The 26,656-nt window shown below is 33.3% G+C and overlaps 2 protein-coding genes and 1 non-coding gene across 4 annotated transcripts; 2 read left to right on the top strand and 1 right to left on the bottom strand.

Moving 5' to 3' along the window:
• Positions 1–497: 497 nt before the first annotated feature.
• On the bottom strand, positions 498–15,364 carry LOC109045135 (myb-like protein X). Of its 2 annotated transcripts, XM_042748514.1 has the most exons (14): positions 15,095–15,364; positions 11,891–11,946; positions 11,715–11,818; positions 11,564–11,638; positions 11,231–11,374; positions 11,000–11,077; positions 10,557–10,708; positions 10,430–10,484; positions 10,278–10,355; positions 10,074–10,182; positions 6,780–9,215; positions 5,694–6,596; positions 4,567–4,829; positions 498–1,131 (listed from the first exon to the last, which is right to left on the bottom strand). In XM_042748514.1, exons 1-13 carry the CDS (start codon positions 15,187–15,189, stop codon positions 4,579–4,581), a joined length of 4,536 nt encoding a protein of 1,511 aa, XP_042604448.1. In that variant the 5' UTR covers positions 15,190–15,364; the 3' UTR covers positions 498–1,131; positions 4,567–4,578. The 2 variants fall into 2 exon arrangements, with proteins under 2 accessions (XP_042604448.1, XP_042604447.1); XM_042748513.1 differs by having other exon boundaries at positions 5,694–9,215; positions 15,095–15,363.
• On the top strand, positions 14,645–14,716 carry trnam-cau. Its single transcript has one exon. It is a non-coding gene; the product is annotated as a tRNA-Met (tRNA).
• A 490-nt stretch (positions 15,365–15,854) lies between the features above and the next one.
• Positions 15,855–25,329, top strand: dnajc21 (DnaJ heat shock protein family (Hsp40) member C21). The gene is given in 12 exon segments (XM_042748515.1): positions 15,855–16,270; positions 16,459–16,552; positions 18,065–18,188; positions 18,628–18,756; positions 19,647–19,951; positions 20,768–20,941; positions 21,350–21,439; positions 22,575–22,733; positions 23,038–23,086; positions 23,189–23,352; positions 23,469–23,550; positions 24,716–25,329. Coding segments are annotated over 12 exon segments (1,626 nt in total). The 5' UTR covers positions 15,855–16,173; the 3' UTR covers positions 24,875–25,329.
• The last annotated feature ends 1,327 nt before the right edge of the window (positions 25,330–26,656 follow it).

The raw sequence follows: 26,656 nt of genomic DNA, 5'->3' as shown, positions 1-26,656 counted from the left end.
ATTAGTACATCATATTTACTATTTTCAAAACCACAAAGATATTATTATATAATTTTTGCATAATCCGATTAATATTCATGATGCAAACATGTGCCGCCTCGCCTTCCCTGAACCAGTCACAAGATTCAAATAATTGCCAGAAAATGATGTAAACATGCAAAGCATTTCAAATATGCTATCAACAGGTTTTCATGATTACTATTATCACATGAACAAAATTGCAGCAGGATCTCAGTTTTTAAAGCACACATAACAGTGAATCTTAGAATGCCAATAACAGCAGTGAAAGAATTATTTTATTCTCTGAAGTATAAGCTTATAAAATACAATACCTGTGTGAACTTTGTAATGTTTGCACTGACTATCACTCTGTGTTAACTGATGTGATTTCATTCTCAAATCAGTCGTATGGACAAAATGACTCAGCAAACGGATTCATTTGGCATATTCTTTCAAGATGAGATATCCATCTAAAATTGTAAATACAGTCAAATAAGTCACATGAATAGCCTGCAATACCATACTTACTATTTTGTCAGATGGTTGCAGAGAAACCTTTATTGGAAAGTAAGAACCATTATACAGATACAACATTTCTAGCAAGTTAATTTTGCTTGAAAGGAAAAATGAATAATAAATATGCTCTGTAACTATACATAACCAACAGTGGAGTCCACTTGTGAAAATGCTTCTTTTATAATATAGTGCCTTTTTTGGTTAAATATAACAGTTTAAGTGGAAAGCTGAACAGAAAAAAATGAACTTGAATTTAGGATGTCTCAGTATTTGGTATGTCATGATGATTATGTTTTCCAGCATGACTTTGAGAAATACAGCTTCTTAATATTACACCATAATATTTTTCTCTTTTATATTCTTAAGAATTCTTTGAAAATATTCCCAATTTTCAGTGTGGTCTCAAATATTTGGAGCCCTTTGTATATTGAGTGCATTTGTGGACACAGTCATGAACGTGTGCTAGATACATATATTGCATTATTGGGAACATTTAAGAATAATCTGAAGAAAATCACTGAAAGACCCTCAGTGTTTGCTTAAGAGAAACATCTTTTGGTCATATTTCTCCAAACGGGCTCCTCTATGATTGCTGCAGAGTTCCCATGATGGCTCCTGCATGAAAGTGATGGAGAGAATCATACAGAAGTAATGCATGATTAGGTGGATATAGAAGCATGTGAAAAAAATGCAATGTATTCATTTTTTCTTTTCCACAGTGAATTAAACTCAAGGAAACTCAAGTGAAAGGCTATGCTGGAGATGCAAAGAATTTATAAGGAAGAATGAAAGAGGAAATACTGCACATATATATATATATATATATATATATATATACGTATACGTATACGTATACCACATACATATACACAAAAACAAATCTGTATGTTTATTTTTTAAAACATGTCTATCTTTTACATTTACTTATATAGTATATATATATATATATATACAATATATATATATCTCAACTTTAGATGTGATTTATGCAAATTCTTTTATGAATACTTTTTTAATGAACATATACTTTATATTATTTGTGAACAGTGATTTTGAATTCAGTAAAAATTAACAATGAACACTGTATTTTTGAAAGAATTGCTTTGTGGTATTTTGTGTAAGTTTTTGTTTAAAATGAGTTTGAGCTTTGAGCTCTTTAAAATATTTTTTGGGCTAATGTTTGTGAAAACTGTGTGGGGTTGGTAAGATTTTTATGTTTCTGAAAGAAGTTTCTTATGCTCACCAAGTCTACATTTTACTGTAAAAACAGAAGTTCTGTGAAATATTATTCCTATTTAAAACAACTGTTTTCAATTTGAATGTATTTTAAAATGTAATTTATTCCTGTGATGCAAAGCTGAATTTTCAGCATCATAACTCCAGTCTTCAGTGTCACATGATCCTTCAGAAATCATTCTAATATGCTGATATGGTGCCCATTATTACCTTTATTGAAAACCGTGCTGCTTAATATTTGTGGAAACTGTAATGTTTTTTTTTTTTTTTTTTCAGGATTCTTTGTTGAATAGAAGGTTCAAAAGAACAGCGTTTATTTGATTTTTTTTATTTTTTTGTACCATTATAAATGTTTTTACTGTCACTTTTGTTTCTTAATGCATCCATGCTAAAGAAAAAAAAATGATTTTTTGACGGGGAACTGTCTGCTTTAGTATATCTGCTAATATATCTAATATGTACATCCTGTATATGCTCCATGCTAAGCTAAATTGTAGGAATTAAATTTCCTTGTTCACTCAAAGGACTAGCTGTTTAATAATGCCATTTCATTCACACATTTGAGAATGCCAGTAACTGCCATTTTTTGGAATGTTACAGTTCAAGTTAAGGGCTTAAGTTAGAGCTATTAATTATCATTAATCTTTGATGTGTGCCAGAACCTGCCATAAAGTTTTCATCTCTTTCGGATCTCAACTTTAGATGTGATTTATGCAAATTCTTTTATGAATACTTTTTTAATGAACATATACTTTATATTATTTGTGATCAGTGATTTTGAATTCAGTAAAAATTAACAATGAACACTGTATTTTTGAAAGAGTGATTGAACACAATAGGAATAATTTACCCGTGAACTTGAATGAATTAATGTATCCTTGATGAATGAGTGTGTTTATATATATATATATATATATATATATATATATATATATATATATGTATTTTTACTTTTAGAATTTTTTTTTTATTTTATTTCAGTTATTGTTTATTACTGCAATTGTTTTAAAAAATGAAAAATAATTTCTTTATGGTTTTAGTTTTCAATTGTGATTATAAGCCTGCTTGTATTGCAGATTTGGCAACAGTGTCACATTGTTGCAACAATTTCATTTGTCATTGCTAACCGATACCAGTCATTAACTAACTCTTCAGTGTAACAGTGACAGTCTGTCATGAATGTCAAGCAGGAGAGCCACGGGGTTAACTTAGCTTACTTGTTATTGCTTGTTTGTACTAAACATTGTTGTCTGCTTATAAAATGGCAGCATTTGTCCTTGATGGGAATGCAAATTTGGATCTGGTCCAGGTCTCATTAAAGGTGTGGCCATCCCCACATGACACAACCGTAACGTCTCTTTCCACTCTGAGATTGCTTAGGTAAACATGGTACTGTATGAATAACCCTAATAGTTATGATTGGCTTTTTGGTATGCAATCCATCAATGTACACAGAAAACAAAACAAACAACGAAAAGGTTTTTGCCAACTTCCTGTGTTTTTTTTTATTATTATTTGCATATTTGTCACACTTAAAGGATTCAGATCATCAAACAAATTTTAATATTACACAAAGATAATGCAAGTAAATACAAAATGCAGTTTTTAAATGACGATTTCATTTATTAAGGGAAAACAGCTGTCCAAACCTACCTGGTCCTACTTAAAAAATTAATTTCAGTTATTGTTTATTTTATTTTAAGTAATGAAAATGTTTTAGTTATAGTTAACAGAAATAACCCTGATTTGCACTGTAGCAACATGTACACTGTATCCACATGACTCCAGTCCATCAATTATTAATCTTGTAAGATGAATAGCTGTGAAAAAGGTGTCTCATCTGAATCAGGAGAGAAACATGCACAGATCAAGCACATTTTACGAGCAAAAACAGTGGATTTTGATGTGAGAGGACAAAACTGTAGGAAATTTATTATGGATTATGGACTCATATTTTGAGTCCATAAAGTTAAAACACCTTTTTTTTTTTTTTTTTACAAACATGCAACTTTTCACTTCACAATATGTTAGTTGATGGACTGGGGCCTTCTGGATTACTAGTGGATTATTGTGATGTTTTTTATCAGCTGTTTGGACTCTCATTCTGACGGCACCCATTCACTGCAGAGGATCCATTGATGAGCAAGTGATGCAATGCTACAGGGTGAGTATATTTTCAGCAAATTTTCATTTTTGGGTGAACTATTCCTTTAAAGTAACTTTTTTTCTAGCTCTGCATAGCACTAAACGACAACGGCAGAAATCTGGTCCGTCTTTGCACGTGCTGAAGCTTATCCGATATTTCTGTCAGAGGAATGTACAATGTGAAGAGAGATAAGGATACTGATGTTACAGTTAACACCATTTGCACTCAGTGTACCTGATAAACATGTCTCCTGTCTGTCTGGCTGTTTCTGATTGATGGCTTATCTAACCCATAATCCTTTGCTGTGCATGGGACACTGCACAAGTTTACATTTTCTGTATGGTTAATATGAGATAATTAATATTAGATCAAATTTGGTAGAAAATCACAGTGTAATATTTCCTTCCAGCAAAAGCACTTTTGAGATTTACTAATATAATTATCATGGTGAGATTTTCTCTAAATCTCTAAATTGGGGTAATTATGTATAGCAGTTATATTGCACTGTAAGATTTCGCAGAAAGGGTGAAAAGGACAACAAATGTGTGATTAGCCCTGAATAACCCTTCCACTCCTTACAGTTCTTTTTATAATTAATGGGAATCAAAACCAGAAGCATTGCATTCTTTAATGGAATTATCTGTACTGAGATAAGAGTTCACACCTACCAATTATGTTCTTTATTTTTCATCGGCTGTCTTATCATTCCTCCTGTCGTTGGGTGTTTCCGAGATGGTTTCGCAGTTCTGCAGAATTTCACGTTTAACGTCTTTATTCACTTGATCGGGGTCAGTATCGCATTTTAGGTTTTGCTCCACATCTGTGTCACTGGCCAGGAGTGATATAGCCGTTTCTCCCTCTTTAACATCACGTATGTCATTGGTCGGATCCAGCTGATGAGTAATACAATATTTTAGGTCCACTGCAGAATCTGTTACAAAAAAAGAGAGATTTTTATCACTCAGTAGCAATCACACGGCTTAATTGAAAAATCATTTTTGATCAAACATATTTCTAATCCAGTGTGACAGTATTTTATCTTTTTTATTTAAATATATATATTTTTTGTCTTTTTATGCATTATTGATTTTTTTCACTTGTAGCATTATATTAGTAACTTTAAGAAAACCACATTTTGAGCTTTCTCAGCTTTCTAATAAAATACAATTAATAAAAATTCTATTTTATAATATAAAAAAATAATCAAACTATTAGAATAATAAAATTATCTTTCTAATAATCATTTAAATGTTGCCTGTCAAAAAACATTTTTATTGAGAGAAAAAAAGTAATTCTAGAAATTATTTCACTGAACTAGAGTATTTATTCAAACATACATTTATTAAAACATCATTCAAACATTTGGAGTCAGTAAGATTTTTAAAATGTTTTTAAAATAAGTCTCTTATGGTCACCAAAGCTGCATTTATTTGCTTAAAAATACAGTGAAACTGCATTATTGTGAAATAATAATAGTGTTTTCTATTGTAATATAATAAAAAATGTAGTTTATTATTATGATGGACAATGGTATTTAAAATAAATAGAATTGGCATTTATTCTTGCTGAATAAAAATATAATTACTGACCCCAAACTTTTGAGTGCATTAAATATGACATCATTAATAGTTTAATTTTTTTTTAAAACATTTATATTCTTTGTGTTCAGTCTGTGCATTGTTTGACTGATACTTTGATTTCTTTTGAAGCTAATTTTTATTTGTCTGTAATGTAACTAGCTTGATATTGAGATGTTGCTTAAAGAACTGTCTATCAGTGACACCGTTATCATTACCTGTGTCTTCTGGGAAATGACTGACAGGTACAAGCCCCTCCCCCTCATCTGATTGTCCAGTCCTGGCTTGATTCTCAGATAAAGGTGATGTCTTGGACTCAGCATCAATCCCCTCAGCCGAATCATTGCTGCCGTCCACAATCTTATCCTCTTGAAGCCTTTCTGCATCTGTCTGTTGTTCATCCCTCACTTCAGGAGTCTGTTCTGCTGATGTGGCGTCTGGGCTGTTTTTGGAGATCTCGGAGGAAGCTTGAGAATCAATAGATTCAGTCTTCCCTTTTATGTCTGAATCGCTTTGATTGCTCAAACTAGAAAGATCTGACTCGAACTGAATGGCTGGTAAGTTTATTTGGGATGAAGTATGGGTTGAGCACATCTGTGGCTCATTTTTATCTTGAGTGTTTGAAATACTTTCAGGAATACATGCGTCATTGATTGGAGATGGCGATTCTGGGAACAGTGGTGCATGCTGGGAAAAAACTGTGTCAGCCTCCTCAGTCTGGATTAAAGGTTCCTTCTCATTTTCGAAACCTACTTCTGTTGTCCCATCCCTCTTTAAAATCTCTGTGTATGATTCCTCCTTCCTGAGCACAGTCACGTTCACTGCTTTATCTACATCCACATGTGACATTCCTTCCTTATCTTGGTTCTGTATGTCCTGTTGGTTTTCAATCATCCCATCTTGTTTGTTTTCACTTTCGTGTTCCTCCAGGATGTTCCCATATTGTATTTTTTCACTCTCACAGTTTTCTGTCATTTTCCAACCCTGTTCTTTTTCTCCCTCTTGTTCTTTCCCATTTTCATTTCTTTCCCCAATTTTACAGTCTTGCCCCTTTTCGCTCTTAAACATTTCCAGGGTTTTCCAGTCTTTTTCTTCACCATCATCCTCTTTTTCAATCTCATGTTCTTCCTCACATTTTTCTACGTTTATTTTGTCTTGCTCACATGCTTTTATAGTTTCATGTTTTTCTACAGTTTTCCCATCTTGCTCGTTTTCTTGCCCACATTCTTCCATCATTTTTACATATTGTATGTTTTCAGTCTCAAACACTTCCACAACTTTCCAACCTTCATTTTCACTTTCATGTTCTTCCTCACATTTTTCTATGTTTATTTTGTCTTGCTCACATGCTTTCATAGTTTCATGTTTTTCTACAGTTTTCCCATCTTGCTCGTTTTCTTGCCCACATTCTTCCATCATTTTTACATATTGCATTTTTTCAGTCTCAAACACTTCCACAACTTTCCAACCTTCATTTTCACTTTCATGTTCTTCCTCACATTTTTCTATGTTTATTTTGTCTTGCTCACATGCTTTCATAGTTTCATGTTTTTCCACAGTTTTCCCATCTTGCTCATTTTCTTGCCCACATTCTTCCATCCTTGTCGGATATTGTAATTTTTCAGTCTCAAATACTTCCATGCTTGTCTCATCTTGTTCTTTTTCACTGTCAAATGCATCCATCATTTTCTCATCTCGTTTTTCTTTGCTTCCATGTTCTTCCATCATTTTTCCATCAATTTCATTTGCACTCTTATATTCCTCTTCACATTTTTCTACAGTTTTCCCATCTTCCTCATTTTCTTGGCTTTCATTTTCATGTTCTTCCATGATGTTCCCATCTTGTTCTTTATCACTGTCAAATGCATCCATCATTTTCTTATCTCGTTGTTCTTTGCTTCCATGTTCTTCCATCATTTTCCCATCAATTTCTTTAGGACTCTTATATTCTTCAGATTTTTCAACATTTTCCCCATCTTCCTCATTTTCTTGCCTTTCATTTTCATGTTCTTCCATGATGTTCCCATCGTGTTCTTCATCACTGTCAAATGCATCCATAATTTTCTCATCTTGTTGTTCTTTGCTTCCATGTTCTTCCATCATTTTTCCATCAATTTCATTTGCACTCTTATATTCCTCTTTACATTTTTCAACAGTTTCCCCATCTTCCTCATTTTCTTGCCTTTCACTTTCATGTTCTTCCGTGATGTTCCCATCTTGTATTTTGTCAACCTCCTGTTCTTTCATAATTTCCCCTGCTTGTTTCTTTTCACTGTCATGTTCTCCCTCTTGCTCATTTTCTTGCTCACATTCTTCAATCATTTTTGCATATTGTGTTTTATCAGTTTCAGATACTTCCAGGCTTTTCTTCTCTTGTTCTTTTTCATTGTCTAATGCATCCACAATTTTCGCATCTTGCTCATCTTTTCTCATATACTGTAACATCACTTTTGCATTTTGTATTTTTTCAACCGCAAGTTCTTCCATACATTTCTCCTGTTTTTCCTTTTCACTGTCATGTTCTTCCTCACATTTTTCTATGATTTTCCCATCTTGCCCACATTCATCCATAATTTTCCCACATTGTGTTTTTTCAGTCACAAATACTTCCATGTTTTTCTTGTCTTGTTCCTTTTTACTGTCGAATGCTTCCACAACATTCCCATATTCTTCCATCTTTTTTTCATTTTCCTGTTCTTCCACATATTTTCGATCTTCCTCATGCTTTTCTGTAATTTCCCTATCCTGCTCTTTTTCTAGCACACATTCTAACCTTATTTTTTCACTCTCCTGTTCCTCCATAATTTTCCCACTCTCAAATTCTTCCACAGTTTTCCCAACTTTATCTTCTTCACTCTCATGTTCTTTCATAATGTTTGCAGCTTGTTTTTCTTCGCTCTCGCATTCTTCCAACATTTTCCCATCTTTTCCACTCTCATATCTCTCCATCATTTTACCATTTGATTCTTTTTCACTTTCATGTTTTTCCAAAGTCATCCCATCATGTTCCTCTTGTCCTCTGTTCTTCTTCTCTTCAGTTTCAACTCTCTGTTCTCCACCTCCCTTCCCTTCTTCTTCTTCAGTTGCATCTTTCCCCTCGTATTTCATCTCTTTTTCTCCATTCCCTTCATCCTCCTCCTCCTCAACCGTAGATATAACCAATGCCCGAGCAGTAAAATCCCTCTCCGCTTCCAGATCTTTCATCATTTGTGGAGCAACAGGCAGAGCAGGAAGTGGCCTGCTGGGTGGCTCAGGTACCAAAACACACGAAGGAGGAAGAAGAGGGCCTAAGGGGTGGTCAGGTGTCTCAGGCTGGTTCACAGATGGTTCAGGTGAATTCTCAAAACCAGGGGGAGGTGGAGGAAACTCATCCACTATCTCTGACTCATCTGGTTGGAGCTGTTCAGGGGTCGGTGGAGGTGGATAAAAGACCAGACTATCTAGTATATCAGATTCAGTTGCATTGGTTGTAGGTGATGGTTGAGTTTGGAGCCGTGGCTCCATCGTCTTAGGTGAAGATAGCTGGATCTGGCTTTTGGTAGATACCATTGCACCATTCTGAAGCGAGGGAGCCATAGTGCTAGTGAAAAGGATTGGGCTCCGGGATGTGGGAGTCGACGGAAAATAAGGTGACACCACTGATGATCTGTATGGAGATGTAGGTCTAGAAGAAGGGGATTCATTGAAACTGAAGATACTGTCTGTCTGACTGCGATGCAGTCGTCTATAGGGACTCCTGACTACAAAAAAAGAGAAAGAGATTTTGAAACAAACTGCTACTAAAATATGTAAAGTGCAGTTACAAAACAAAACTAGTCTACTGTTATTATAATCAACAAATCTGTCTACAGGTTATGTGGCAGTAATCTGCATCACATTACTGCCACTTGATGTGTAGACAGATTTATTGAACCACCCTGTTTATTTTTTTGATGTTCAACATATGAAAACATTTTTTTTTTTTTGATGTTCAATTTTATTCACTAACTGACAACAGTTCCCAATAAGTTTTAGTTGCTAACTTTTACTTAATGCATTAATTATGAACTAAACATGTAATTTTTTTACAGCATTATTCTAGGTTAATGTTCATTTGTTCAAAAGTCTGGGTTAAGTATGATTTTTTTATATTTATTTTACTATTTAAAAAATTCACCAAGGCTGTATTTATTTGATCAAAAAAGAACAGTAAAACAGTAATATTCCGAAATATTATTACAATTGAAAATAACTGTTTTCTATTTGAATATAATTTAAAATTATTCCTGTTATGCAAAGCTGATTTTTTTTTTTTTTTTGTAGCATTATCAATCCAGGCTTCAGTGTCACAAGATCCTACTGAAACGTTAACCTAAATAATGCTGTAAATGTAGCCTATTTTTCATTGTCATTTTATAATAGCTAATACAGCAACTGTTGTTGAAATTGAATTGAAAATGTATGGCTTTTACATGGATGCCATAAAAATGCAAAAATAAATTACTTTGGATTTTAAAATAAGTTCTCAAATGTAACACAAAAAATATTTGTTTGTGGGAAGATTATGTGGCTGTTTCAGTCAATGGAAACACGCTGGTTCTCAGTGTGTTACACTTTACCTGGAGATGGGGAGCTGGGACTGGAATCTGTGTGGACACTTGAGAAGGACATTTGTCTGAAAAACTCTCTTGGGTTTAAAGCACGCTGAGACACCAGAGCTGCTGCCTCCTGATGGTCATAAACAGTATTACATCACAACATGAAGATCACAGGGCACATATTTAAGGGATGGATTTAGTGCAGGTTTGATTGACAGAACTAACCGCAGCTTTTTCCTCTGATTGAGAGCGTGAATATCTAGCTCTAATTTCCTCTTCTTCACGCTCCCTTTCCTCGTGCTCCTGTGATATAATATAGATTAAGAATATATACGTGCAAACACACATGCACACATATAGAAACTATTTAATCGTACCCATTTTATTTTCTCCCGTTTCTTGGCCTCTGCCTCCATTTGCGCCTGTATTCTCCTATAAAAAAAAAAAGTTCACCTTTGACCCTTGGGAACTATTTGCATGCATGCATAAAAATGTTTGACTGACCTCTGCTCCTTTATTTTCTGTTCTTTTTCATTCATCCTCCTCTCTCTCTCTATTGCATCTCTCCTTTCCTGAAGCATTCGTTCTTTCTCTCTCTGCCTCCTGTCCTCTGCTGCCCTCCGCTGTTCCTCCTTTTTCCTTTCCTCCTCTTCTCTCTGGAAAATACAATAAGAAACTAACCTCTATCTGTTTTTGTATTGTCTTACAAAATATCTTCATGGAACATGATCTTTACTTAATATCCTAATGATTTTTGGCATTACAAAAAATCAGTAATTTTCACCCATACAATGTATTGTTGACTAAATATACCTGTGCAACTTAAGACTGGTTTTGTGGTCCAGGGTCAAAAATATACCGTAACATTCATACTTGATAACATCAACTCTTAAAAAATAAAATAAAAGACAACAACAACAAAGCAAACATAAAAAGTCACTCTGTACCTCCGCTTGTGCCCAAAAAGAATCTCTCTGAATTCTCTGGATCTCTGCAGCTGCGATTGTTCGCTTGTAATTAGTGCCCTGGAAATAGTAAGGAGACAGTTTGATTTGTTTACCATTTTCCTGATTTTTATAGAGTTTAATTGCCTGACTGGCTTTACTGTACTTCTCAAAACAACTTTATCATTTAGTATTAATAAAGCCTTCTAGTAAGAAATGGTCATGATCTCATACCACGATGGCCTGTCCGTCTCCTGTCCGGCGGCCAGGTCTCCCTCTCTGCCCCTGCGTCACCACTGCAGCATTATGAGCCAGCGTACAGATCCTCTCCTCTGTGATTTCATCCAAAGTGTGGGCAGGAAGAAAGATGTGAACTTCCTGAAGCATCAGAAAGACAAAGATAGCAACAGAAAAAATATGTTTTTTTCTTGTTTAATGTCTTTATATTTTTATTTGATTTAACAAGAATCACTATTATGTTGCCTAAATGAATTTACTCAAAAAAGAAAAGTTTTGAGGTTATCAGAATACAGTTAAAGCCATCCCATAATCCCTGTCCTCTTTTACCTTAAAGAAGGCCCTGATTGCTGGTAAATGACTGGCACACTCAGCTCTGCGGTACTCATCCACTTCATTTCCTACCTGAGAGACCACAAACACTAGTTAAAGGGGAATAATCAGAGTGTTTTACATTAAGCTGTGTGGAGGATGAACTAACCCATAATATCATCGCGATGCGGGGTTGAGCTTTGCCCACCCTACACATCCCATAAAGCGGCAGTCTAGGGTGAAGTTTAGCCATCAACTCTTTCAATCCACCTACTGTAAGACACATGCATATAAACGAACCCACAAAACACCAAACACTATTTATAAAGCTTTTTGTGCTCTTACCTCCAGAATCAGCCAGTTTGAGTCTGTTCATTATTCCATCATAGGTAAATAGAGCCCTGTATACAGTGATAGAAGGAAACAGTCAGAGGGAATATTAAAGTTTCACTTTATTTCATTAAGATGGATAACTCAATTTAGGCAAGTTCTCTGACATTTTAGTAACAGGCATTTGAATGCTTCTGTACTGATGTTTGAGTTTTGGTTCTTTTTGTGTATGGGTGTATGATTAATTGATAGATTTATTTTAATGTTTAATGCATACAAAATGTAATTCAGTATATCAGCATATCACAAAAAAAAAAAAATCGTATTTCAGTATAGACTTTTTTTTAACAACAACAACAAAAAATACTTTATCATTATTTGAATTCATATATTATACATACAATAGACAGCCTAAAGTGGGAAAAAAAGGATGCATTGAAAGTTCAGTATAGTGTAAATTAAACAGGGAAAATAAAAACTAATTTTAGGCACAAATGGCACCATTTCCTGTGAACGTTGCCCATATAAAGGACCCTTCTTGGATCCCTAGGGTCTTCTGTAATCTGCTCACACCCAAAACCAAAAGGGCAGTTTTCCCACATTCTCATGACAACAATGCCAGCACATACAACAGTAAATGAGCTCTTAATTTAGAAACATTACAAACAAAAAATCTATGAATTCGGTTATTTGGACACTGGAGCCTTTATGTCTGTCATTCCTGGAAATCACTATGAGTATGTCAGTCATTCTTGAAAGCCTAGAAGGATAATCGTATAGGATAATCGATAATCGCATAAATGTTAATCCAAACATTTTTCAACTTTCAGGCTTTGAGCTATATTAAAAGAAGCAGCTTACAGCTTGAAGCTGTTGACTGCATACTAGACGCTGTCATGCATGTTACATCTAACTTGCGTAAGACACACATTTAAGCTGCTTGGGTGTTATTATGTTAGGTTACTAGTGATGCATGTGACTTTTCGTAAGTTGCTTAATAATGCAAGACACTACAGGCAGCAGTGTTTTTCATAAAGTGGTCCGTTTTGAGATTTTTGGCTATTTTGCTTCTATAACGACTTTTTTAGTGAAAGAAAACATCGAAAATACACATTTAATGTATTTTATTATTACAATATGGCCATATGTAGATTTCACTTATAATATATATCCTTATTTTTAAGGTTTTTATCAAAGTGGCTTGTTCACATATTGTTTGACCTGATTTATAAAACATTTTATTCTTAATTTTTAATTTATTTTTCTGGCTATTGAATATTTTCTTATTTATGGAGTGATCAAAAGAGAGATCTAAATCCTCTAGCTCTAAAATAGGAACAGGAATCCAATGTTCAGATTTCTGTCCTGGAAACTGATACAAATTAGATTGTAATATTTAAACACAGGGTATCAGAAAAAAAGATTGTCTTGTACTGTAATAATCTGGGGAAAGTACAGTGATAATTATTTTTATTTTTTACGGTATTATTATTTTTACCGTATTCACCTCTTAAATTTACTATAGAACATAAAACATTATGCTTTATTATAGATACACATACTATTACATACTATAGTATATATAAAAATAAATAAACAAATAAAAAATGGAGGAAATGACAGAGACAGGAAGGAAGATGCAGAATCCGGCTTTTTCAGACTTCCGTGTTTAGACTAGCACCTTCATAAGGCATCTGGCACTTTCTATCTCTGTTTAATATGTGCTTGAATCCATTATTAAAATTAAAATTGAAATATCTGAGTGGATAAAGCTAAATAATGTAGGCTAATACAGATCTGAACTACACATGATGAAATTAGGAGATGGTTTGAATAATTTAATGAGGCCTTGGTTTAAAAACAGCTTAGAGTTTACCATCAAATCAAATGAAATGCAGTTTGAATGTCAGGAAAGAAATCCAAATGGTTTCTCTTATCAGGAACACACTGACTGAATAAAGTTCAGAATCATACAATCTTTTTTTCAGCTCATAAACAACCAACATTCTTTCTTTTGAAAAGTCCTTCCAGCGGCGACATTCTCCCTTTTAAAACGTTTCCTGTGACAACAGTGGCCAGAACAACAGGAACTGCTCTGCCTGTGGGCATGTCTGCATGGTCAAAACAGTCACTGACACATTTATGTCTCAAGTACCGTGTTCAACAGATGCTTGACCCACACACACCTCCTTGCTTTAGGTTTATCATCTCAGATTGTGGGACAGTTTGTCATACAGGCTGATTTTGCAGATAAACATGGTAATTTAGATAAGCAGGGGTATTTACAGAGGAAATTGGTCTGGGAGGGGGTTGTTTGTTCATTAAGATAAGACAGACATTCTGAAATGTAATTAATCAGATCAAGACACTGCAGCATTTAAGTCTCCACTGGGATAAGTAAGTAAGTTTGCATGAAGTGACGAAAAAAAAAAAAAAAAAAAAACTTCATAACTTCAAGTCATAATGTAACTTTTTTTGTGCAATTCGACCTAATTCTTTTAAATGTTAATTTTTTGTCCTATTAATTTAAGCGGAGTTGTTGAGGAACACTGAACATCTTCCTAACAAACACACATTTAAGCAAAACCATACGTGTAGTGGAATAGCTGCACAGTATTTATTTTCTTTCCAAGGAATTTCAGCATGAGCATAGTGTTTTATGTGGCTGTCGGTGTTTATGAATAATTAATAGCTCAAAGCAGTTAAATAAGAGCAATGGAAAATTGTATTTTTTTCAAGACCACAAAACGCGACTTTGAAGTCCCGTCTAGCAGAGTGGCGCAGCGGAAGCGTGCTGGGCCCATAACCCAGAGGTCGATGGATCGAAACCATCCTCTGCTAACACTTTTTCACTTTTACAAAATTGTATATTATGTATAGGTTCTATCATATTTGGATGCAAATACACATGTATTATTATTATTATTTTTGTAATTAATTATTTATTATTGCAGTGTAAAAACATTTGCTATATTATTGCTATTTCATTAAAAGTTATGTACTATGGTCAGACACATTTCTTGGTAAAAAAAAAAAGCGAACAAACAAAAAACAATATTTTTTTTACATTTTTATTGTAAGTATTAATTACGTATGGAATTTAAAAATAAGAGTAAAAATAAATAAATAAATAAATAAATAAATAAATAAATAAATAAATAAATAAATAAATGATAATAAAAAAAACAAAAATAAAAATAAAAAACACCGTCATCATACCAGTTTGTTGACGAGCGTGGATTCAGGATGTCTTCTTTTGCCGTAAGTAAAGACAAACTGTATGTATCCAGATTAACTTCCCTCATAGATTTCATGATGCTACTTTAGAAGGTATAATATCCAGACCTTAAATGCAGAACAAACGTGACTATAATAACATGCAGTCATACAGCAGATCTCGTTATGACAGCAGCTATATGTCCCCCTGAAAGATTAAAATAGCCAGCATTTGACAATTGTATGCAAACTCTTAGGAAGCTTAGAAAAAAACCATAAGCCACTCCTGCTCGGAATAAATAGCGGTTTGCATTGTTCCAAAGGTTAGTCACTGATAAATCCCACCCATTCGATTTAAATTTATAGAACAATACTGAGTTAATGCTTCATTTTAAATGAACAATAAATAACACATATGACCTACGCTGTTGGCTTTCTAAGACATTTTAGTGTAATGTTTATATAAGCCTTTACAGTCATTTTATTAATAGTTTATATCTGTTATGTAGGTTATATCGCAAATGTTTATGCTTACAAACATATTGGTTATTAAATAAAAACATACGATTATTGCGAGCTAGGAAAGATAGCTATATGGAATACATTCAGAAATATTATTTTATTAAAAAAAATTCAAGCGCTACTATATTTTAATGCACACACAAATGAAATATCAGATAAGTAAATAAAAAAATAATATTTTTTGAATCTATTTTATATAGAAGTGCATACTCATAAGCTTCATCTCTCAGCCAATAGCAGCGTGCTTCGTGTGTGACATCACATTCATGCGCCGCGGCTGCACTCACACACACGACGCCGGCTTCGTGCGATTCTTTTATCGAGTGAAAATGTCAACTGTTCAAGAAGTTGATGAATAAACGCGATTATTTGCTTAATTATAGTATTGTATGCATTCTATTTAGTGTAGTATTAGGTTAGCGCTGTTGTAGTTTAAGTTTTGTGATCCACGTGGGCACATTGATGACATTTCGTGTGTAACGTTACTGTAGTTAATGACAGTCGTTATCAAAACACAGTCTTTTCAGTGTTAGTAGGATCTCCATCAAGCCCAGACCAGGATGAAGTGTCACTACGAGGTGCTGGGCGTTAAAAGAGACGCATCGGACGACGACCTGAAAAAGGCTTATAGGAAATTAGCCTTGAAATGGCATCCAGGTATTTGATTTCATCTGATCTCTTTGATAATTCATAGAGGTTATTGTCCAATATTAATAAATAAAGCTGTTGGTGTCGCCTGTTTTCTAACAATTCCTCATTGATGATCTGTCAGTTGCTGTTGATTATAGGGCTAACATTAGTTTAATTATGTATAATGCAGCTCATATTTTTTATTTTGATTTTAGACAAGAACTTGGATAACGCCGAGGAGGCTGCAGAGGAGTTTAAACTTATCCAGGCTGCGTATGATGTTCTGAGTGATCCACAGGAGAGAGCCTGGTAAGATCTCCAGTTAACAACAACTACATTCACCATACCTGGAAATATATCTAGCTTAGTCCAAAATTAATGAGATTTCACTTCAGGCTTTATTTAAGTTACCTGCCCTGTGTGAAGGTGCTTAAAAATGATGGTTTCTTTCCAAAAATGAATATTCTATTCACCGCTGTGATGTTGCAAACCTATATTTTCTTCCACAACATGATAAATATTTTGCAAAACATGTAAACCATTGTTATTGATATAGCCTCAAAGTGGATGGTGATTTTTCATGCCAAGCTTTAAATTGAAGACGTGGGCTATACTCAGATTTTTATGAAGTCATAGTTTTATGAAACTGATCAAAATTCGAGTTATTCAGTGTACTCAAATCTCATTCACATATTCAGAGAACCTTTATAGTATCAAAACTTAACATTAAAGAAATAAACACTAAAAGAACAATAATAATAATTCTGTTTCTTGCCCTCCAGAGTCATGATCCAGAATACAAATTGGTTTAGTATAGCGCAATTATATTGTCTGGGACTGAGAAATCGAAAGGCCTGTTTGTAGTAATTAAACTTAAGTAGATAAATAATAACAAAATATTGTGAATTATGAAATGAAGGTTATTTTGGTATGCAATGCATAGTATAGGTTTTAATTATATGGACTTCTTACTTGATTATCAGGTGTCATTTTTGTAAGGACACCTAAAATTCCCATGAAAAAAAAATTTGCACTTTGCAGAAATTCAGTTCTATGAAAATCAACCAAGCTTATGGGAGTGCTGGTTAAATGGTTAAATTAGTAGTTTGCCATTTTTTTCTCATGCTCAGGTCATTCCAAACTGATATTGCAGTTATTTTTTCCATTTAAAAGAAGAAGGTGAATTTAGCTATTCCCCATATGGTGGTATGGGTACCTTTGTGGTGTTTTTTTTTGGAGCGTGACAGAAGTGGCCACTGTTGTTGTACAAAAGAGCTTCTTCAAAATTCTTCTTTTGTGTTCAGTGGAAAAAACAGCATATGGGCTTGGAATGACAGAGATGTATTGAATGTTGTTGTTAGGGTTAGCAAAATCTACTGACCTACATGTTCTAGCCTTGTAACAAAAATGAGGATTTGCCAAAACTGTGGACTTGTATTAGTATTGGATGCATCAGGAATGGGTTGAAAATGGTAAACAAATCAGTCATAGTAATGCAAATAATATTATTATATTAATATAAATTTCAAAGTGTATACTTAGCAGCGAATGTCAGTGTTTTCCAGTTAAAGTTATTTTATATTCATTTTTTTCTATACGAATCTCAGCTTTAATTGCAAATGAACAATAATTATTTCTGTAGTTATTATTCATTAACAAAAAAGACTTAGACTTTAACACTTACACACAACATTTATTGTTTTAAAAATACCAATAATACTAATCAGTATTTGGCCTTTTTTAGATTAAATGACTATTACAGCCTTTGATATAATTCTATTAATATTTATTTATATTAATATGGCTGTTACTTTTGTTTTAGTATGATAACCACCGAGAGGCGCTGCTGAAAGGGGGTGTCAGCGGAGAGTACCAGGATGACAGCACTGATCTCTTGCAGTTCTTCACTGTCACCTGCTACTCGGGTTACGGAGATGACGAAAAGGTGAATATTTAAAAGTCATTTTTCGTCAGCCAGTAGCCACACATGCACGTGTCCGCTCATATCAGACATGTTCTTGTTTTTCATCTGCGTTCACTTTTAAATGTGTGAAATATGTCAGACAGATGTCTTTTACCATTGCATTTTATCTGTGTTCAACAACAAAAAAAAGGTGCATATTGAGACTACTGCTTTCTGTATGATGCTGAACTAAATGAGAGATTATATATATATTTTTGATTTAATGTTGATTTATTATTTCTTGTATTACTGTATTGTATTGATCTGTTTATAATGCATAGCTCATTTGTCTGCTATACCATCCTATACAGCTGGAGGGCAGTAGTTTGTTGAAAATGCTTTCAGTTTGGAAAGCTTCAGACAGTTTATTGTGGAAATGCATGTGTTCTGTGTTTTAATAGTGCAAACTCTTTCTCTGTAGGGCTTTTACACTGTATACAGGAATGTGTTTGAGACCATCGTAAAGGAGGAGATGGAGCACAGTAAAGATGAGGAAGAGGAGGAGGATGTGTTTCCCTCATTTGGAGACTCTCAGAGCGACTATGACACTGTATGTAGACACTGACACATAAAGTACAGTTTTCCACAAAAATAGTAAAGCACAACTGTTGTCAGTATTGAAGAAAAATCAAAAAACTGAAGACTGGAGTAATGGCTGCTTAAAATTCATATTATTCTTTTACTGTCATTTTCATCAAATAGATTTAAGTTTTGGTCAGATTCCAGATTTCTTTTAAAATATCTTGTATAAAAAAATCTTACAGGCTTCTGAACTGTTCTTTTTAGTGAACCAAAATCATAAAATTCCCAAATCTTTAGACAGAATAAATGTATGGACTGTAAGAGCTGGTTGATGAACCAAAAAAAAATCAGTCTCTGTATTTATCAATTTGTTACTGATGTTGAGATGATAGGAGAGTATGCATTGTGTTTGTTAAAGAGATACTGTATGTATTTATACCATGAAGGTGAAATACTTGTGTTAAAACATGGCATCAGAGTTCTAGTGCATCTTAGACCTTACAGCCAAATCAGACTTTGGGTAGTTAGCTTGTTAGATAAATGGAACATAAAAGTATTTCATCTATGAATACTTCTCTCAGATACTAAAGGCAGCAGAATGGCACGCTTTCATTTCTGAAAACATTTTTCAGATCGTTAGCTGGTTGGTTCAAGTGACACATCAACACATTCAGATTCTAAAAGCCTCCTAAAATCTCTTAATATTGACCTTGCACTTTACCTAATGGATGTTTTGGAGTGTTTGCAAGAAGCAGATGAACAGAGGATGAGTGTATAAGCCTCCAAAAATCTCTTCATCTTGTTAAATGGAAGAAGCATCCAATAAGTCTATACATAAAATCTAGTTGTATAGTATTATTACATTTGTCTTTGCATTTATCTGTTTTCCCTATATAATTATATTTATTTGTCTGTCAGGTGGTGCATTTATTCTATGGCTACTGGCAGAGCTTCTGTACACGCAAAAACTTTGCATGGAAAGAGGAGTACGACACGCGGCAGGCCTCCAACCGCTGGGAGAAGAGAGCCATGGAGAAAGAGAACAAGAAAACCAGGGACAAGGCCAGGAAAGAGCATAGTGAACTGGTGCGCCAACTAGTGGCCTTCATCCGAAAACGCGACAAGCGGGTTCAGGCTCATAAGAAGCTGGTGGATGAGCAGAACGCAGAGAAGGCCAAAAAAGTTGAAGAACTGAGGAGAAAACAGAAGCTCCATCAGGCAAAGTGAGTAAGATTAGCCCATTTTATACAACTGGCTGATATATATATATTTTTTTTCATGCAACAGTTAAAATTTTATTTTTATTTTTTATTTTTATATATAGATAGATTATTTTATTTAAATAGAAACCTGGAAATATCAAAGAGTTTTTAAAATTTTAATATATAAAAGAAATAAATATATTCATAATATATAAATAATAAATCATAATTAATAGTGTTAATAGATAAAAAAATATAATTCCACTTTATTTAATCAGGGTTATTTTTAAAATAATAAATAAAAATAATAAATATTATGTTATAAAAAGATCATTAAATAAAAATACAACTATTTTGTAGTATGCCTAAAATACAATGCTAATATAAAAACAATACTAATATTAAATAAATATTTATTTTACTATCTTACCAAACCCAAAATCATCAAACTTTTAATTTTAAATATTAATTTTCAAATTTTTCCAAACCTAAAATCAGCAAACTATTAATAAATCAAACAAACATTATCAAAAAATTTGGAGAAATCATGGCAATTCTTTGGATAAACTTGTATAGTTAAACTTATATATTTATTTATACTTAGTACTATTTATTAAATATAAAAAATGTGAGATATACACACACACTTCTATTGTTTTGTTAATGCGTTTTAATGATGTATTAAATGCATGTAAATCATTTCATAAAAAATTTAATACATAAATGTTGTTAATATAAAATATTTAATATTTAATATTTAAAAAATATATAATTATATACATTGTTGCTGTAATAAAATATATCACAGTTATTTAAATGTTGATTGTGTGCCGTTAGGCTGGCGGAAGACTATAAGGAACAGAGTTGGGCTGCCATGTCAGAGCTGGAGAAAGAACTTCAGCAGATGGAAGCACAGTACGGTCAAGAGTTCGGTGATGCATCAGAGAGTGAAGAGGACGAGGAGGAGGTGGAAAATGGGCAGGAGAGAGCAAATGTGGACAGGGGAGGTTAGTTTGATGTCACGTACACATACTTGAGTGGATTCTGGGTAGAGGAGGTCAGAGGTTCAGTGCACATTAGATGATTTTGAGACTGAAAAATGTTCAGAAGGGTTAGAACTAAAACCTATAATTACGACATTGCAAGCAGTTTTTTAAGGAGAGTATGTCACAAAAGGAAAGTTTTTATTTTTATATCTATACAGTGACATTCAGATATTTTACGCATGACATCAGTGTACAAACACTTCACTATAAATATTGAGGACGAGTCAAAGCAATCATCTGTGATACATACGTAAATGCAGTGACTCACAGTGTGTCACCAAGTCATGAAAAATTCCTCAATTAGACTGTAAACATTTATGAGTAATTACACAAATATACAAACCCCAAATCACTATTACCATATTCAGATCAGGCACATGGCACATGGTTCCACGGAAATGAACGACTATTATGATGACCTGTACTGCCCTGCCTGTGACAAATCTTTCAAATCCGATAAAGCGTGAGTGAATAGAGCACCCACATACACCGCACTGACACTTTCCATGCTCACCCTCCATCACTTCACAAATAAATATTTAATTTCATTTTTTAGATTTCAAATTTTTAGGTAATTGAAAAACATTTTAAGTTATATAGCGCTTCGATTCAGATCCGGATATGCTTTACATTTCTAAAGTATATATACAGTATTTACACTAACGTTTTACAGTTTGGGGTCAGGGTTTTAAAGGATCACCAAGGCTGCATTTTTTTTTCAAATAAAAAATGAAGTACAAACCGTAATATTGTGAAATAATAATATTATAATTTCCAATAACTTTTCGATTTTAATATATTTTAAAATGTAATTAATTCTTGTGACGTAAAGCTGAATTTTCATTATCATTACTCCAGTCCTCTGTCACATTGTTTGATCCTTCAGAAATTATTCTAATATGCTGATTTGCTGCTCAAGAATCTTTTCTATGGAAGCTCGTTTCCACCACTGAATAAAAAATAAAGTAATTGCGACTTATCTCACAATTTGGACTCATAATTGCGAGTTGACATTGCGTAATACAAACGTGCAATAGTCAGAACTGCAAAAAAAAAAAGTCTGAATTGCGAAACTCACAACTGCGAGACATAAAATTGCAATTCTGTGAATTTTCAGAATTGTGAGTTTTTTTTCATGTAATACTAACTTGATACCTCACAAACTCGAGTTTATATCATGCAGTTCTGAGAAAAACGTCAGAATTACGAGATGTAAATTCACAATTGCAGGAAAAAATTCAGAATTGTTAGATAAAAAGTCGTATTTACATTTAAAAAATGTATTTTTTTTTTTTTCCAGTGGCAGAAAAAGGCTTTCATGCTTTTCACGTTAAAAACCATGATACATTTTTTCTGTACTATTTGATGAATAGGAAGTTCAGAAGAACAGTATTTTATTTAAAATAAAAAATCTTTTGTGATCAGTTTAGGCATTCTTGCTAAATAAAACTATTAATTTCTTCCACACACACAAAAAAATCTTGCTGACCCCAAACTTTTGAACAGTAGTGTATATAATACTAATCATCACACTAGATGACTTGCATGTCATTACATGTATTTAATGCAGCAGGATAATATTTTTTCTCACACATCAGTATGAAAAACCATGAGAAGTCTAAGAAACACAGAGAGATGGTGGCACTGCTACGGGAACAGCTGGAGGAGGAAGACAAGTCGCTGAGTCACAACTCTGCCGAGAGAGAGGAGGAAGATGATGATGATGATGATGAACTCAATGACACACCAAGACAAAAGTAACATATCACTACCACCAATTTCAACTTCCACTTTAATTTGATTGCTTTGAAATATTTTACATTAAAACACAACACAACATCAATAAACATCATGATTAGTGTGAGCATTATTAGAATATGATTATAAAAAAAAAAGATGATAATGTCATTGCTTAATAATATTTCAAACATTTTAATTATTTAAATTAAACTTTGCAAGTTTTTCCATAATGACTTTAATACATAAGGATAAGAGCATCTAGAGGGATTGTTAGCGCATTGTTGGCTAATCCAGTCCACCGATTGGTTCTTTTGATTACAGATTATCTAAAAGGCAGAAGAAAAAGAAACGGCAGCAGAAAAACATAAATGTAAGTAAATGAAATCTAACCTCCAAACCCCTGATGTATTTTAATTTAAATCGATCTTTTATCCAATATAATTAGATTTTCTAATGTGTATAATGTTCATAGAATCTTCCAGAAGATCCGGAGATTGACAGCACAGTCCCACAGTCCACAGAAGAGTGTCCTGCACCTGCCCCTGACTCGGGCAACAACGAGGACGCCCCTGTCCCCTCTGAGGACCCAGATGAGAAACTAAAACCAGAGGAATGTGAACCCACAAACCAAAAAAGGTATCTTTTAAATGCCTTTTTAACAATCCACTGGTTTGAAACTCTTGTAAAGTGTTTAAACTCTTGCATTGTGGTTGATATGAACTGAGATGAACTCTTAATGTCACCTTTTACAGCTCTGCAAAGACAAAAGGGAAGAAAGGTGGAAAAGACTCTAAGAACAGCAAACCACACGGAGGTGTGGAAGTTGCACAAGAGGTGTGTACTTTACTTTTGTTACCATGTGAGCAAACAGCCACTCCTTTATGATGTTACAACTCTTTTAAAATCTTCATCCAGACGTAACTTAATAATGTGATTTCCTTTAATGGCTATAATTGAGTAATATGCGTTATACAACAGCTCTATTAATTCTGATTGGTGTAATGAAGTAGTTTAAACATTATATATTGAAATAAACATGTAAACTGTAGTAGTATAATTGAAAATCCAGACTGTTGATTTTAAAAAGGCACTGTGCATTTCTTTTTAGTAAATACATAATTTGGAGTAGGGCTGTATGATTAATCAAAATATATCAAAAATATCAATATATATAAAAACATGTAAAGTCTGCGATTTAACTCCATCTCTGCTCTATAGTTTGGGTCGCTTTTTTACCGTGCAAATGTCTGATGGTTTAATATTTGAAAATGAAGAAAGTAAGACAGCCATAAATAGTAGTATTGTTTTGTTGTTTTTTCTAACGGTTTAATGTAAAATAAATTATATTTTTCTATTTTATTATTTTTTAATTTACAGTGAAATATTATAATAGTAATTTTCCTGTTGTAGTAATTTTTATATTTAATATAATTTTTATAATAATAATTTTAAGCCCTATAAATTCAAAAACATTAGACAAATTGTGCAGTCCTACAAGCAGTTTTTTTAACAGTTTAATGTAAAATAAATTATATTTTATTACAGTGTAATATTATAATAGAAAATATTCCTAATTCAATAAAATAAATATTTAATATAATATTTATAATAAGCCATATTTATATAAAAATTAAAAATACCAAACAAAACATACAAAAAACTAAAAAAAACCACAAAAAGAAATTCAATCCTACAAAAAAGCACAAGAGGAAAGTTTATTTTTTAAATAATATTTTATTGTGTAATACTACTACTACTTCTTATTATTACTATATTATAGTTATATTGATTTTAAGTATGATCACAAAATGTTGTCCAAATTCTGGAAAATCACATTTAAATTGGAGCCAAAATTTTTGCAATTCAGTGGCCCCCCCAAATCCTGCAGTTTTACTTCAGAGTCAGTTTTCGCTCTCTAAAATGACACGTGTCAGCAAATTTGTGGTAGCTAAGTTAAATGTAACTTTTACTTTTTATTTTTTTGGTCTGCTCTTTATAGAAGGAAGTCAGCCTGCGCTGTGTGACCTGTCAGTATGAATTCACCACCAGGAACAAACTTTTCGATCACCTGAAGACCACGGGCCACGCCACGGCCCTCTCCTCCAGTAACACTACCCAAACGTGCAAGAAAAAGAAGGAAGCCAGGAAGAACAGATAACTGAGAGGCAGACTGAAGACTGCCCCTCTGAATGTACATTTGTCCAAGAAAACAAAACCTCTGCTGTTTTTTAAAGATTGATATGCAGTTGTGCAAGCATCGGGAAGCGTGTGTATTTCTGTCCCTCGAAGAATGAATTTGTGCCCCATGGGCTGACATTTCTTTTGTAACGCGCCATATGCCAAAAGATTTCCCTAGAACTGCCATTTAATCCCATCATCATTGATGTGTAATCTGGTGCCTCCGAGCTCTTCTGTAGGCAAATGAGATTTGGTTATTTGAGTAGGGCTTGCATGTTTTGTTTTGTTTTGTTTTTAGGAGATTAAAAATAATGATCTTGCTACTAAAGATGGCACATTTTATGTCAGGTTTAGTTGCGTTTTCATAGTCACCATTCCAGACTGGTGACCTGTAAAAGGCTACACGAGGAATAAAACTCCACTGGATGTTTTGAACTTGCTTTTGACAATTTTTCAAAGAGCTTCCAATTTTTTGGAAATGTTTTGGTACATGGAACGCTTCATTAGGAGAAATGCGCTATGAACCGCAACATTTCACAACAGTGTTATTTTTAGTAATAATGGGTTTAGGATTGTGAAAAGGGTAAAAGCTAAACATTCAAATATTTTTATTGCACCACGCGTAATGGGTCAGCTGCGGTATAAAAAGGCTTAGTGTTATGCAAAACAATACCATGGGATTTCCAGGAAAGGATCTCAGAAAGAACCAGGAAAAACACTGGATGCTTATTTAATATACAGTTGCTTTCTTTACAGGACAAAAATATCCACATCTTCACATGACGTTTTTAAGGATCAACAGATTTATTTATTATAAAAGTGACCTTGCTTGACTTAATCGTATAGACTATGAATACCTCTCCAAACACATCAATTTATAAATTAAACCCCCTCCAAAAACACAAATAAAAATACAAAATTACAATTTTACTGTAAATGCAGCCTGCTGTTGAAATACATTTAAAAGCCACAATTACAATGTAAATTCTACAGATGTGCTTTAGTCTTTATTTAGCATTGCAAGAAACAATATTTGTTATATTTTTCAGCACTGAAGACAATTACCAAATTTAAATGAGGTTTTTTTTTTTTTTTTTTTTTTTTTTTCTTGCACAAGGGAATCCGTCAAGTTTTATTTTTAATGTATACAATCAATGTATGTAGCTGTACCTGTAAAACAACACAAACCTGTTATAGCAGGTATATTATGTAGTATTGTTAGAAGATACTAACAATAATTTTGTATCAACTAATTTTGTTTGACTTTATTACATGACAGTAACATGACTAGTATTATTCATGTTTTTCTACAACACTTCTTTTAATTAAAGTGTTTGATAAGTCAGTCTCCTAAATGATTAGAGAGTAAAACTGGTCCCAGTAAAAGATATGGTCTTAGATGGTCAGCTAGGCCACAATTGCTTATAAATACCTTGTGAAGGTGCTAGGTTTCTGAAATATAGAAGTGAAATGAGAAGTGAGAGGAGGCTCAATAAGAAGCACTCTTGACATCGCTCTCATACATTAAGGAATGTGAGTGTGAAATTGTGTTAGTTGCCTTTGGTGGTTTTTAGATGAACTGCCCAGACCTGTTATGTAATGTATAAATGTTCTCAATATCAACTAGTTGCTTATAAGCATGCCAACTTAACATATTGGCTGTTTATTAGTGCTTATAAAGCACATATTCTACATGACCATATTCTCTATCCCTAATCCTACTTGATACCTAAACTTAACAAATACATTACTAACTATTAAT

The sequence above is a fragment of the Cyprinus carpio genome, chromosome B21 (genome assembly GCF_018340385.1).
Source record: "Cyprinus carpio isolate SPL01 chromosome B21, ASM1834038v1, whole genome shotgun sequence".
Taxonomy (NCBI): Eukaryota; Metazoa; Chordata; class Actinopteri; order Cypriniformes; family Cyprinidae; genus Cyprinus; species Cyprinus carpio.
The sequence above is the reverse complement of the archived record's forward strand: the minus strand, read 5'-3'. Positions and strand labels throughout refer to the sequence as shown.

Excerpts from the sequence above, each read along its gene's own strand:
- LOC109045135 (XM_042748513.1), bottom strand. The coding sequence starts at position 15,189 with ATGAAATCTATGAGGGAAGTTAATCTGGATACATACAGTTTGTCTTTA. Across the intron at positions 11,947-15,094 it reads CCACGCTCGTCAACAAACTG|GGCTCTATTTACCTATGATG; the intron begins GTATGATGACGG and ends CACTGTATACAG. Across the intron at positions 10,709-10,999 it reads CTTTTTGGGCACAAGCGGAG|AGAGAAGAGGAGGAAAGGAA; the intron begins GTACAGAGTGAC and ends TGTATTTTCCAG.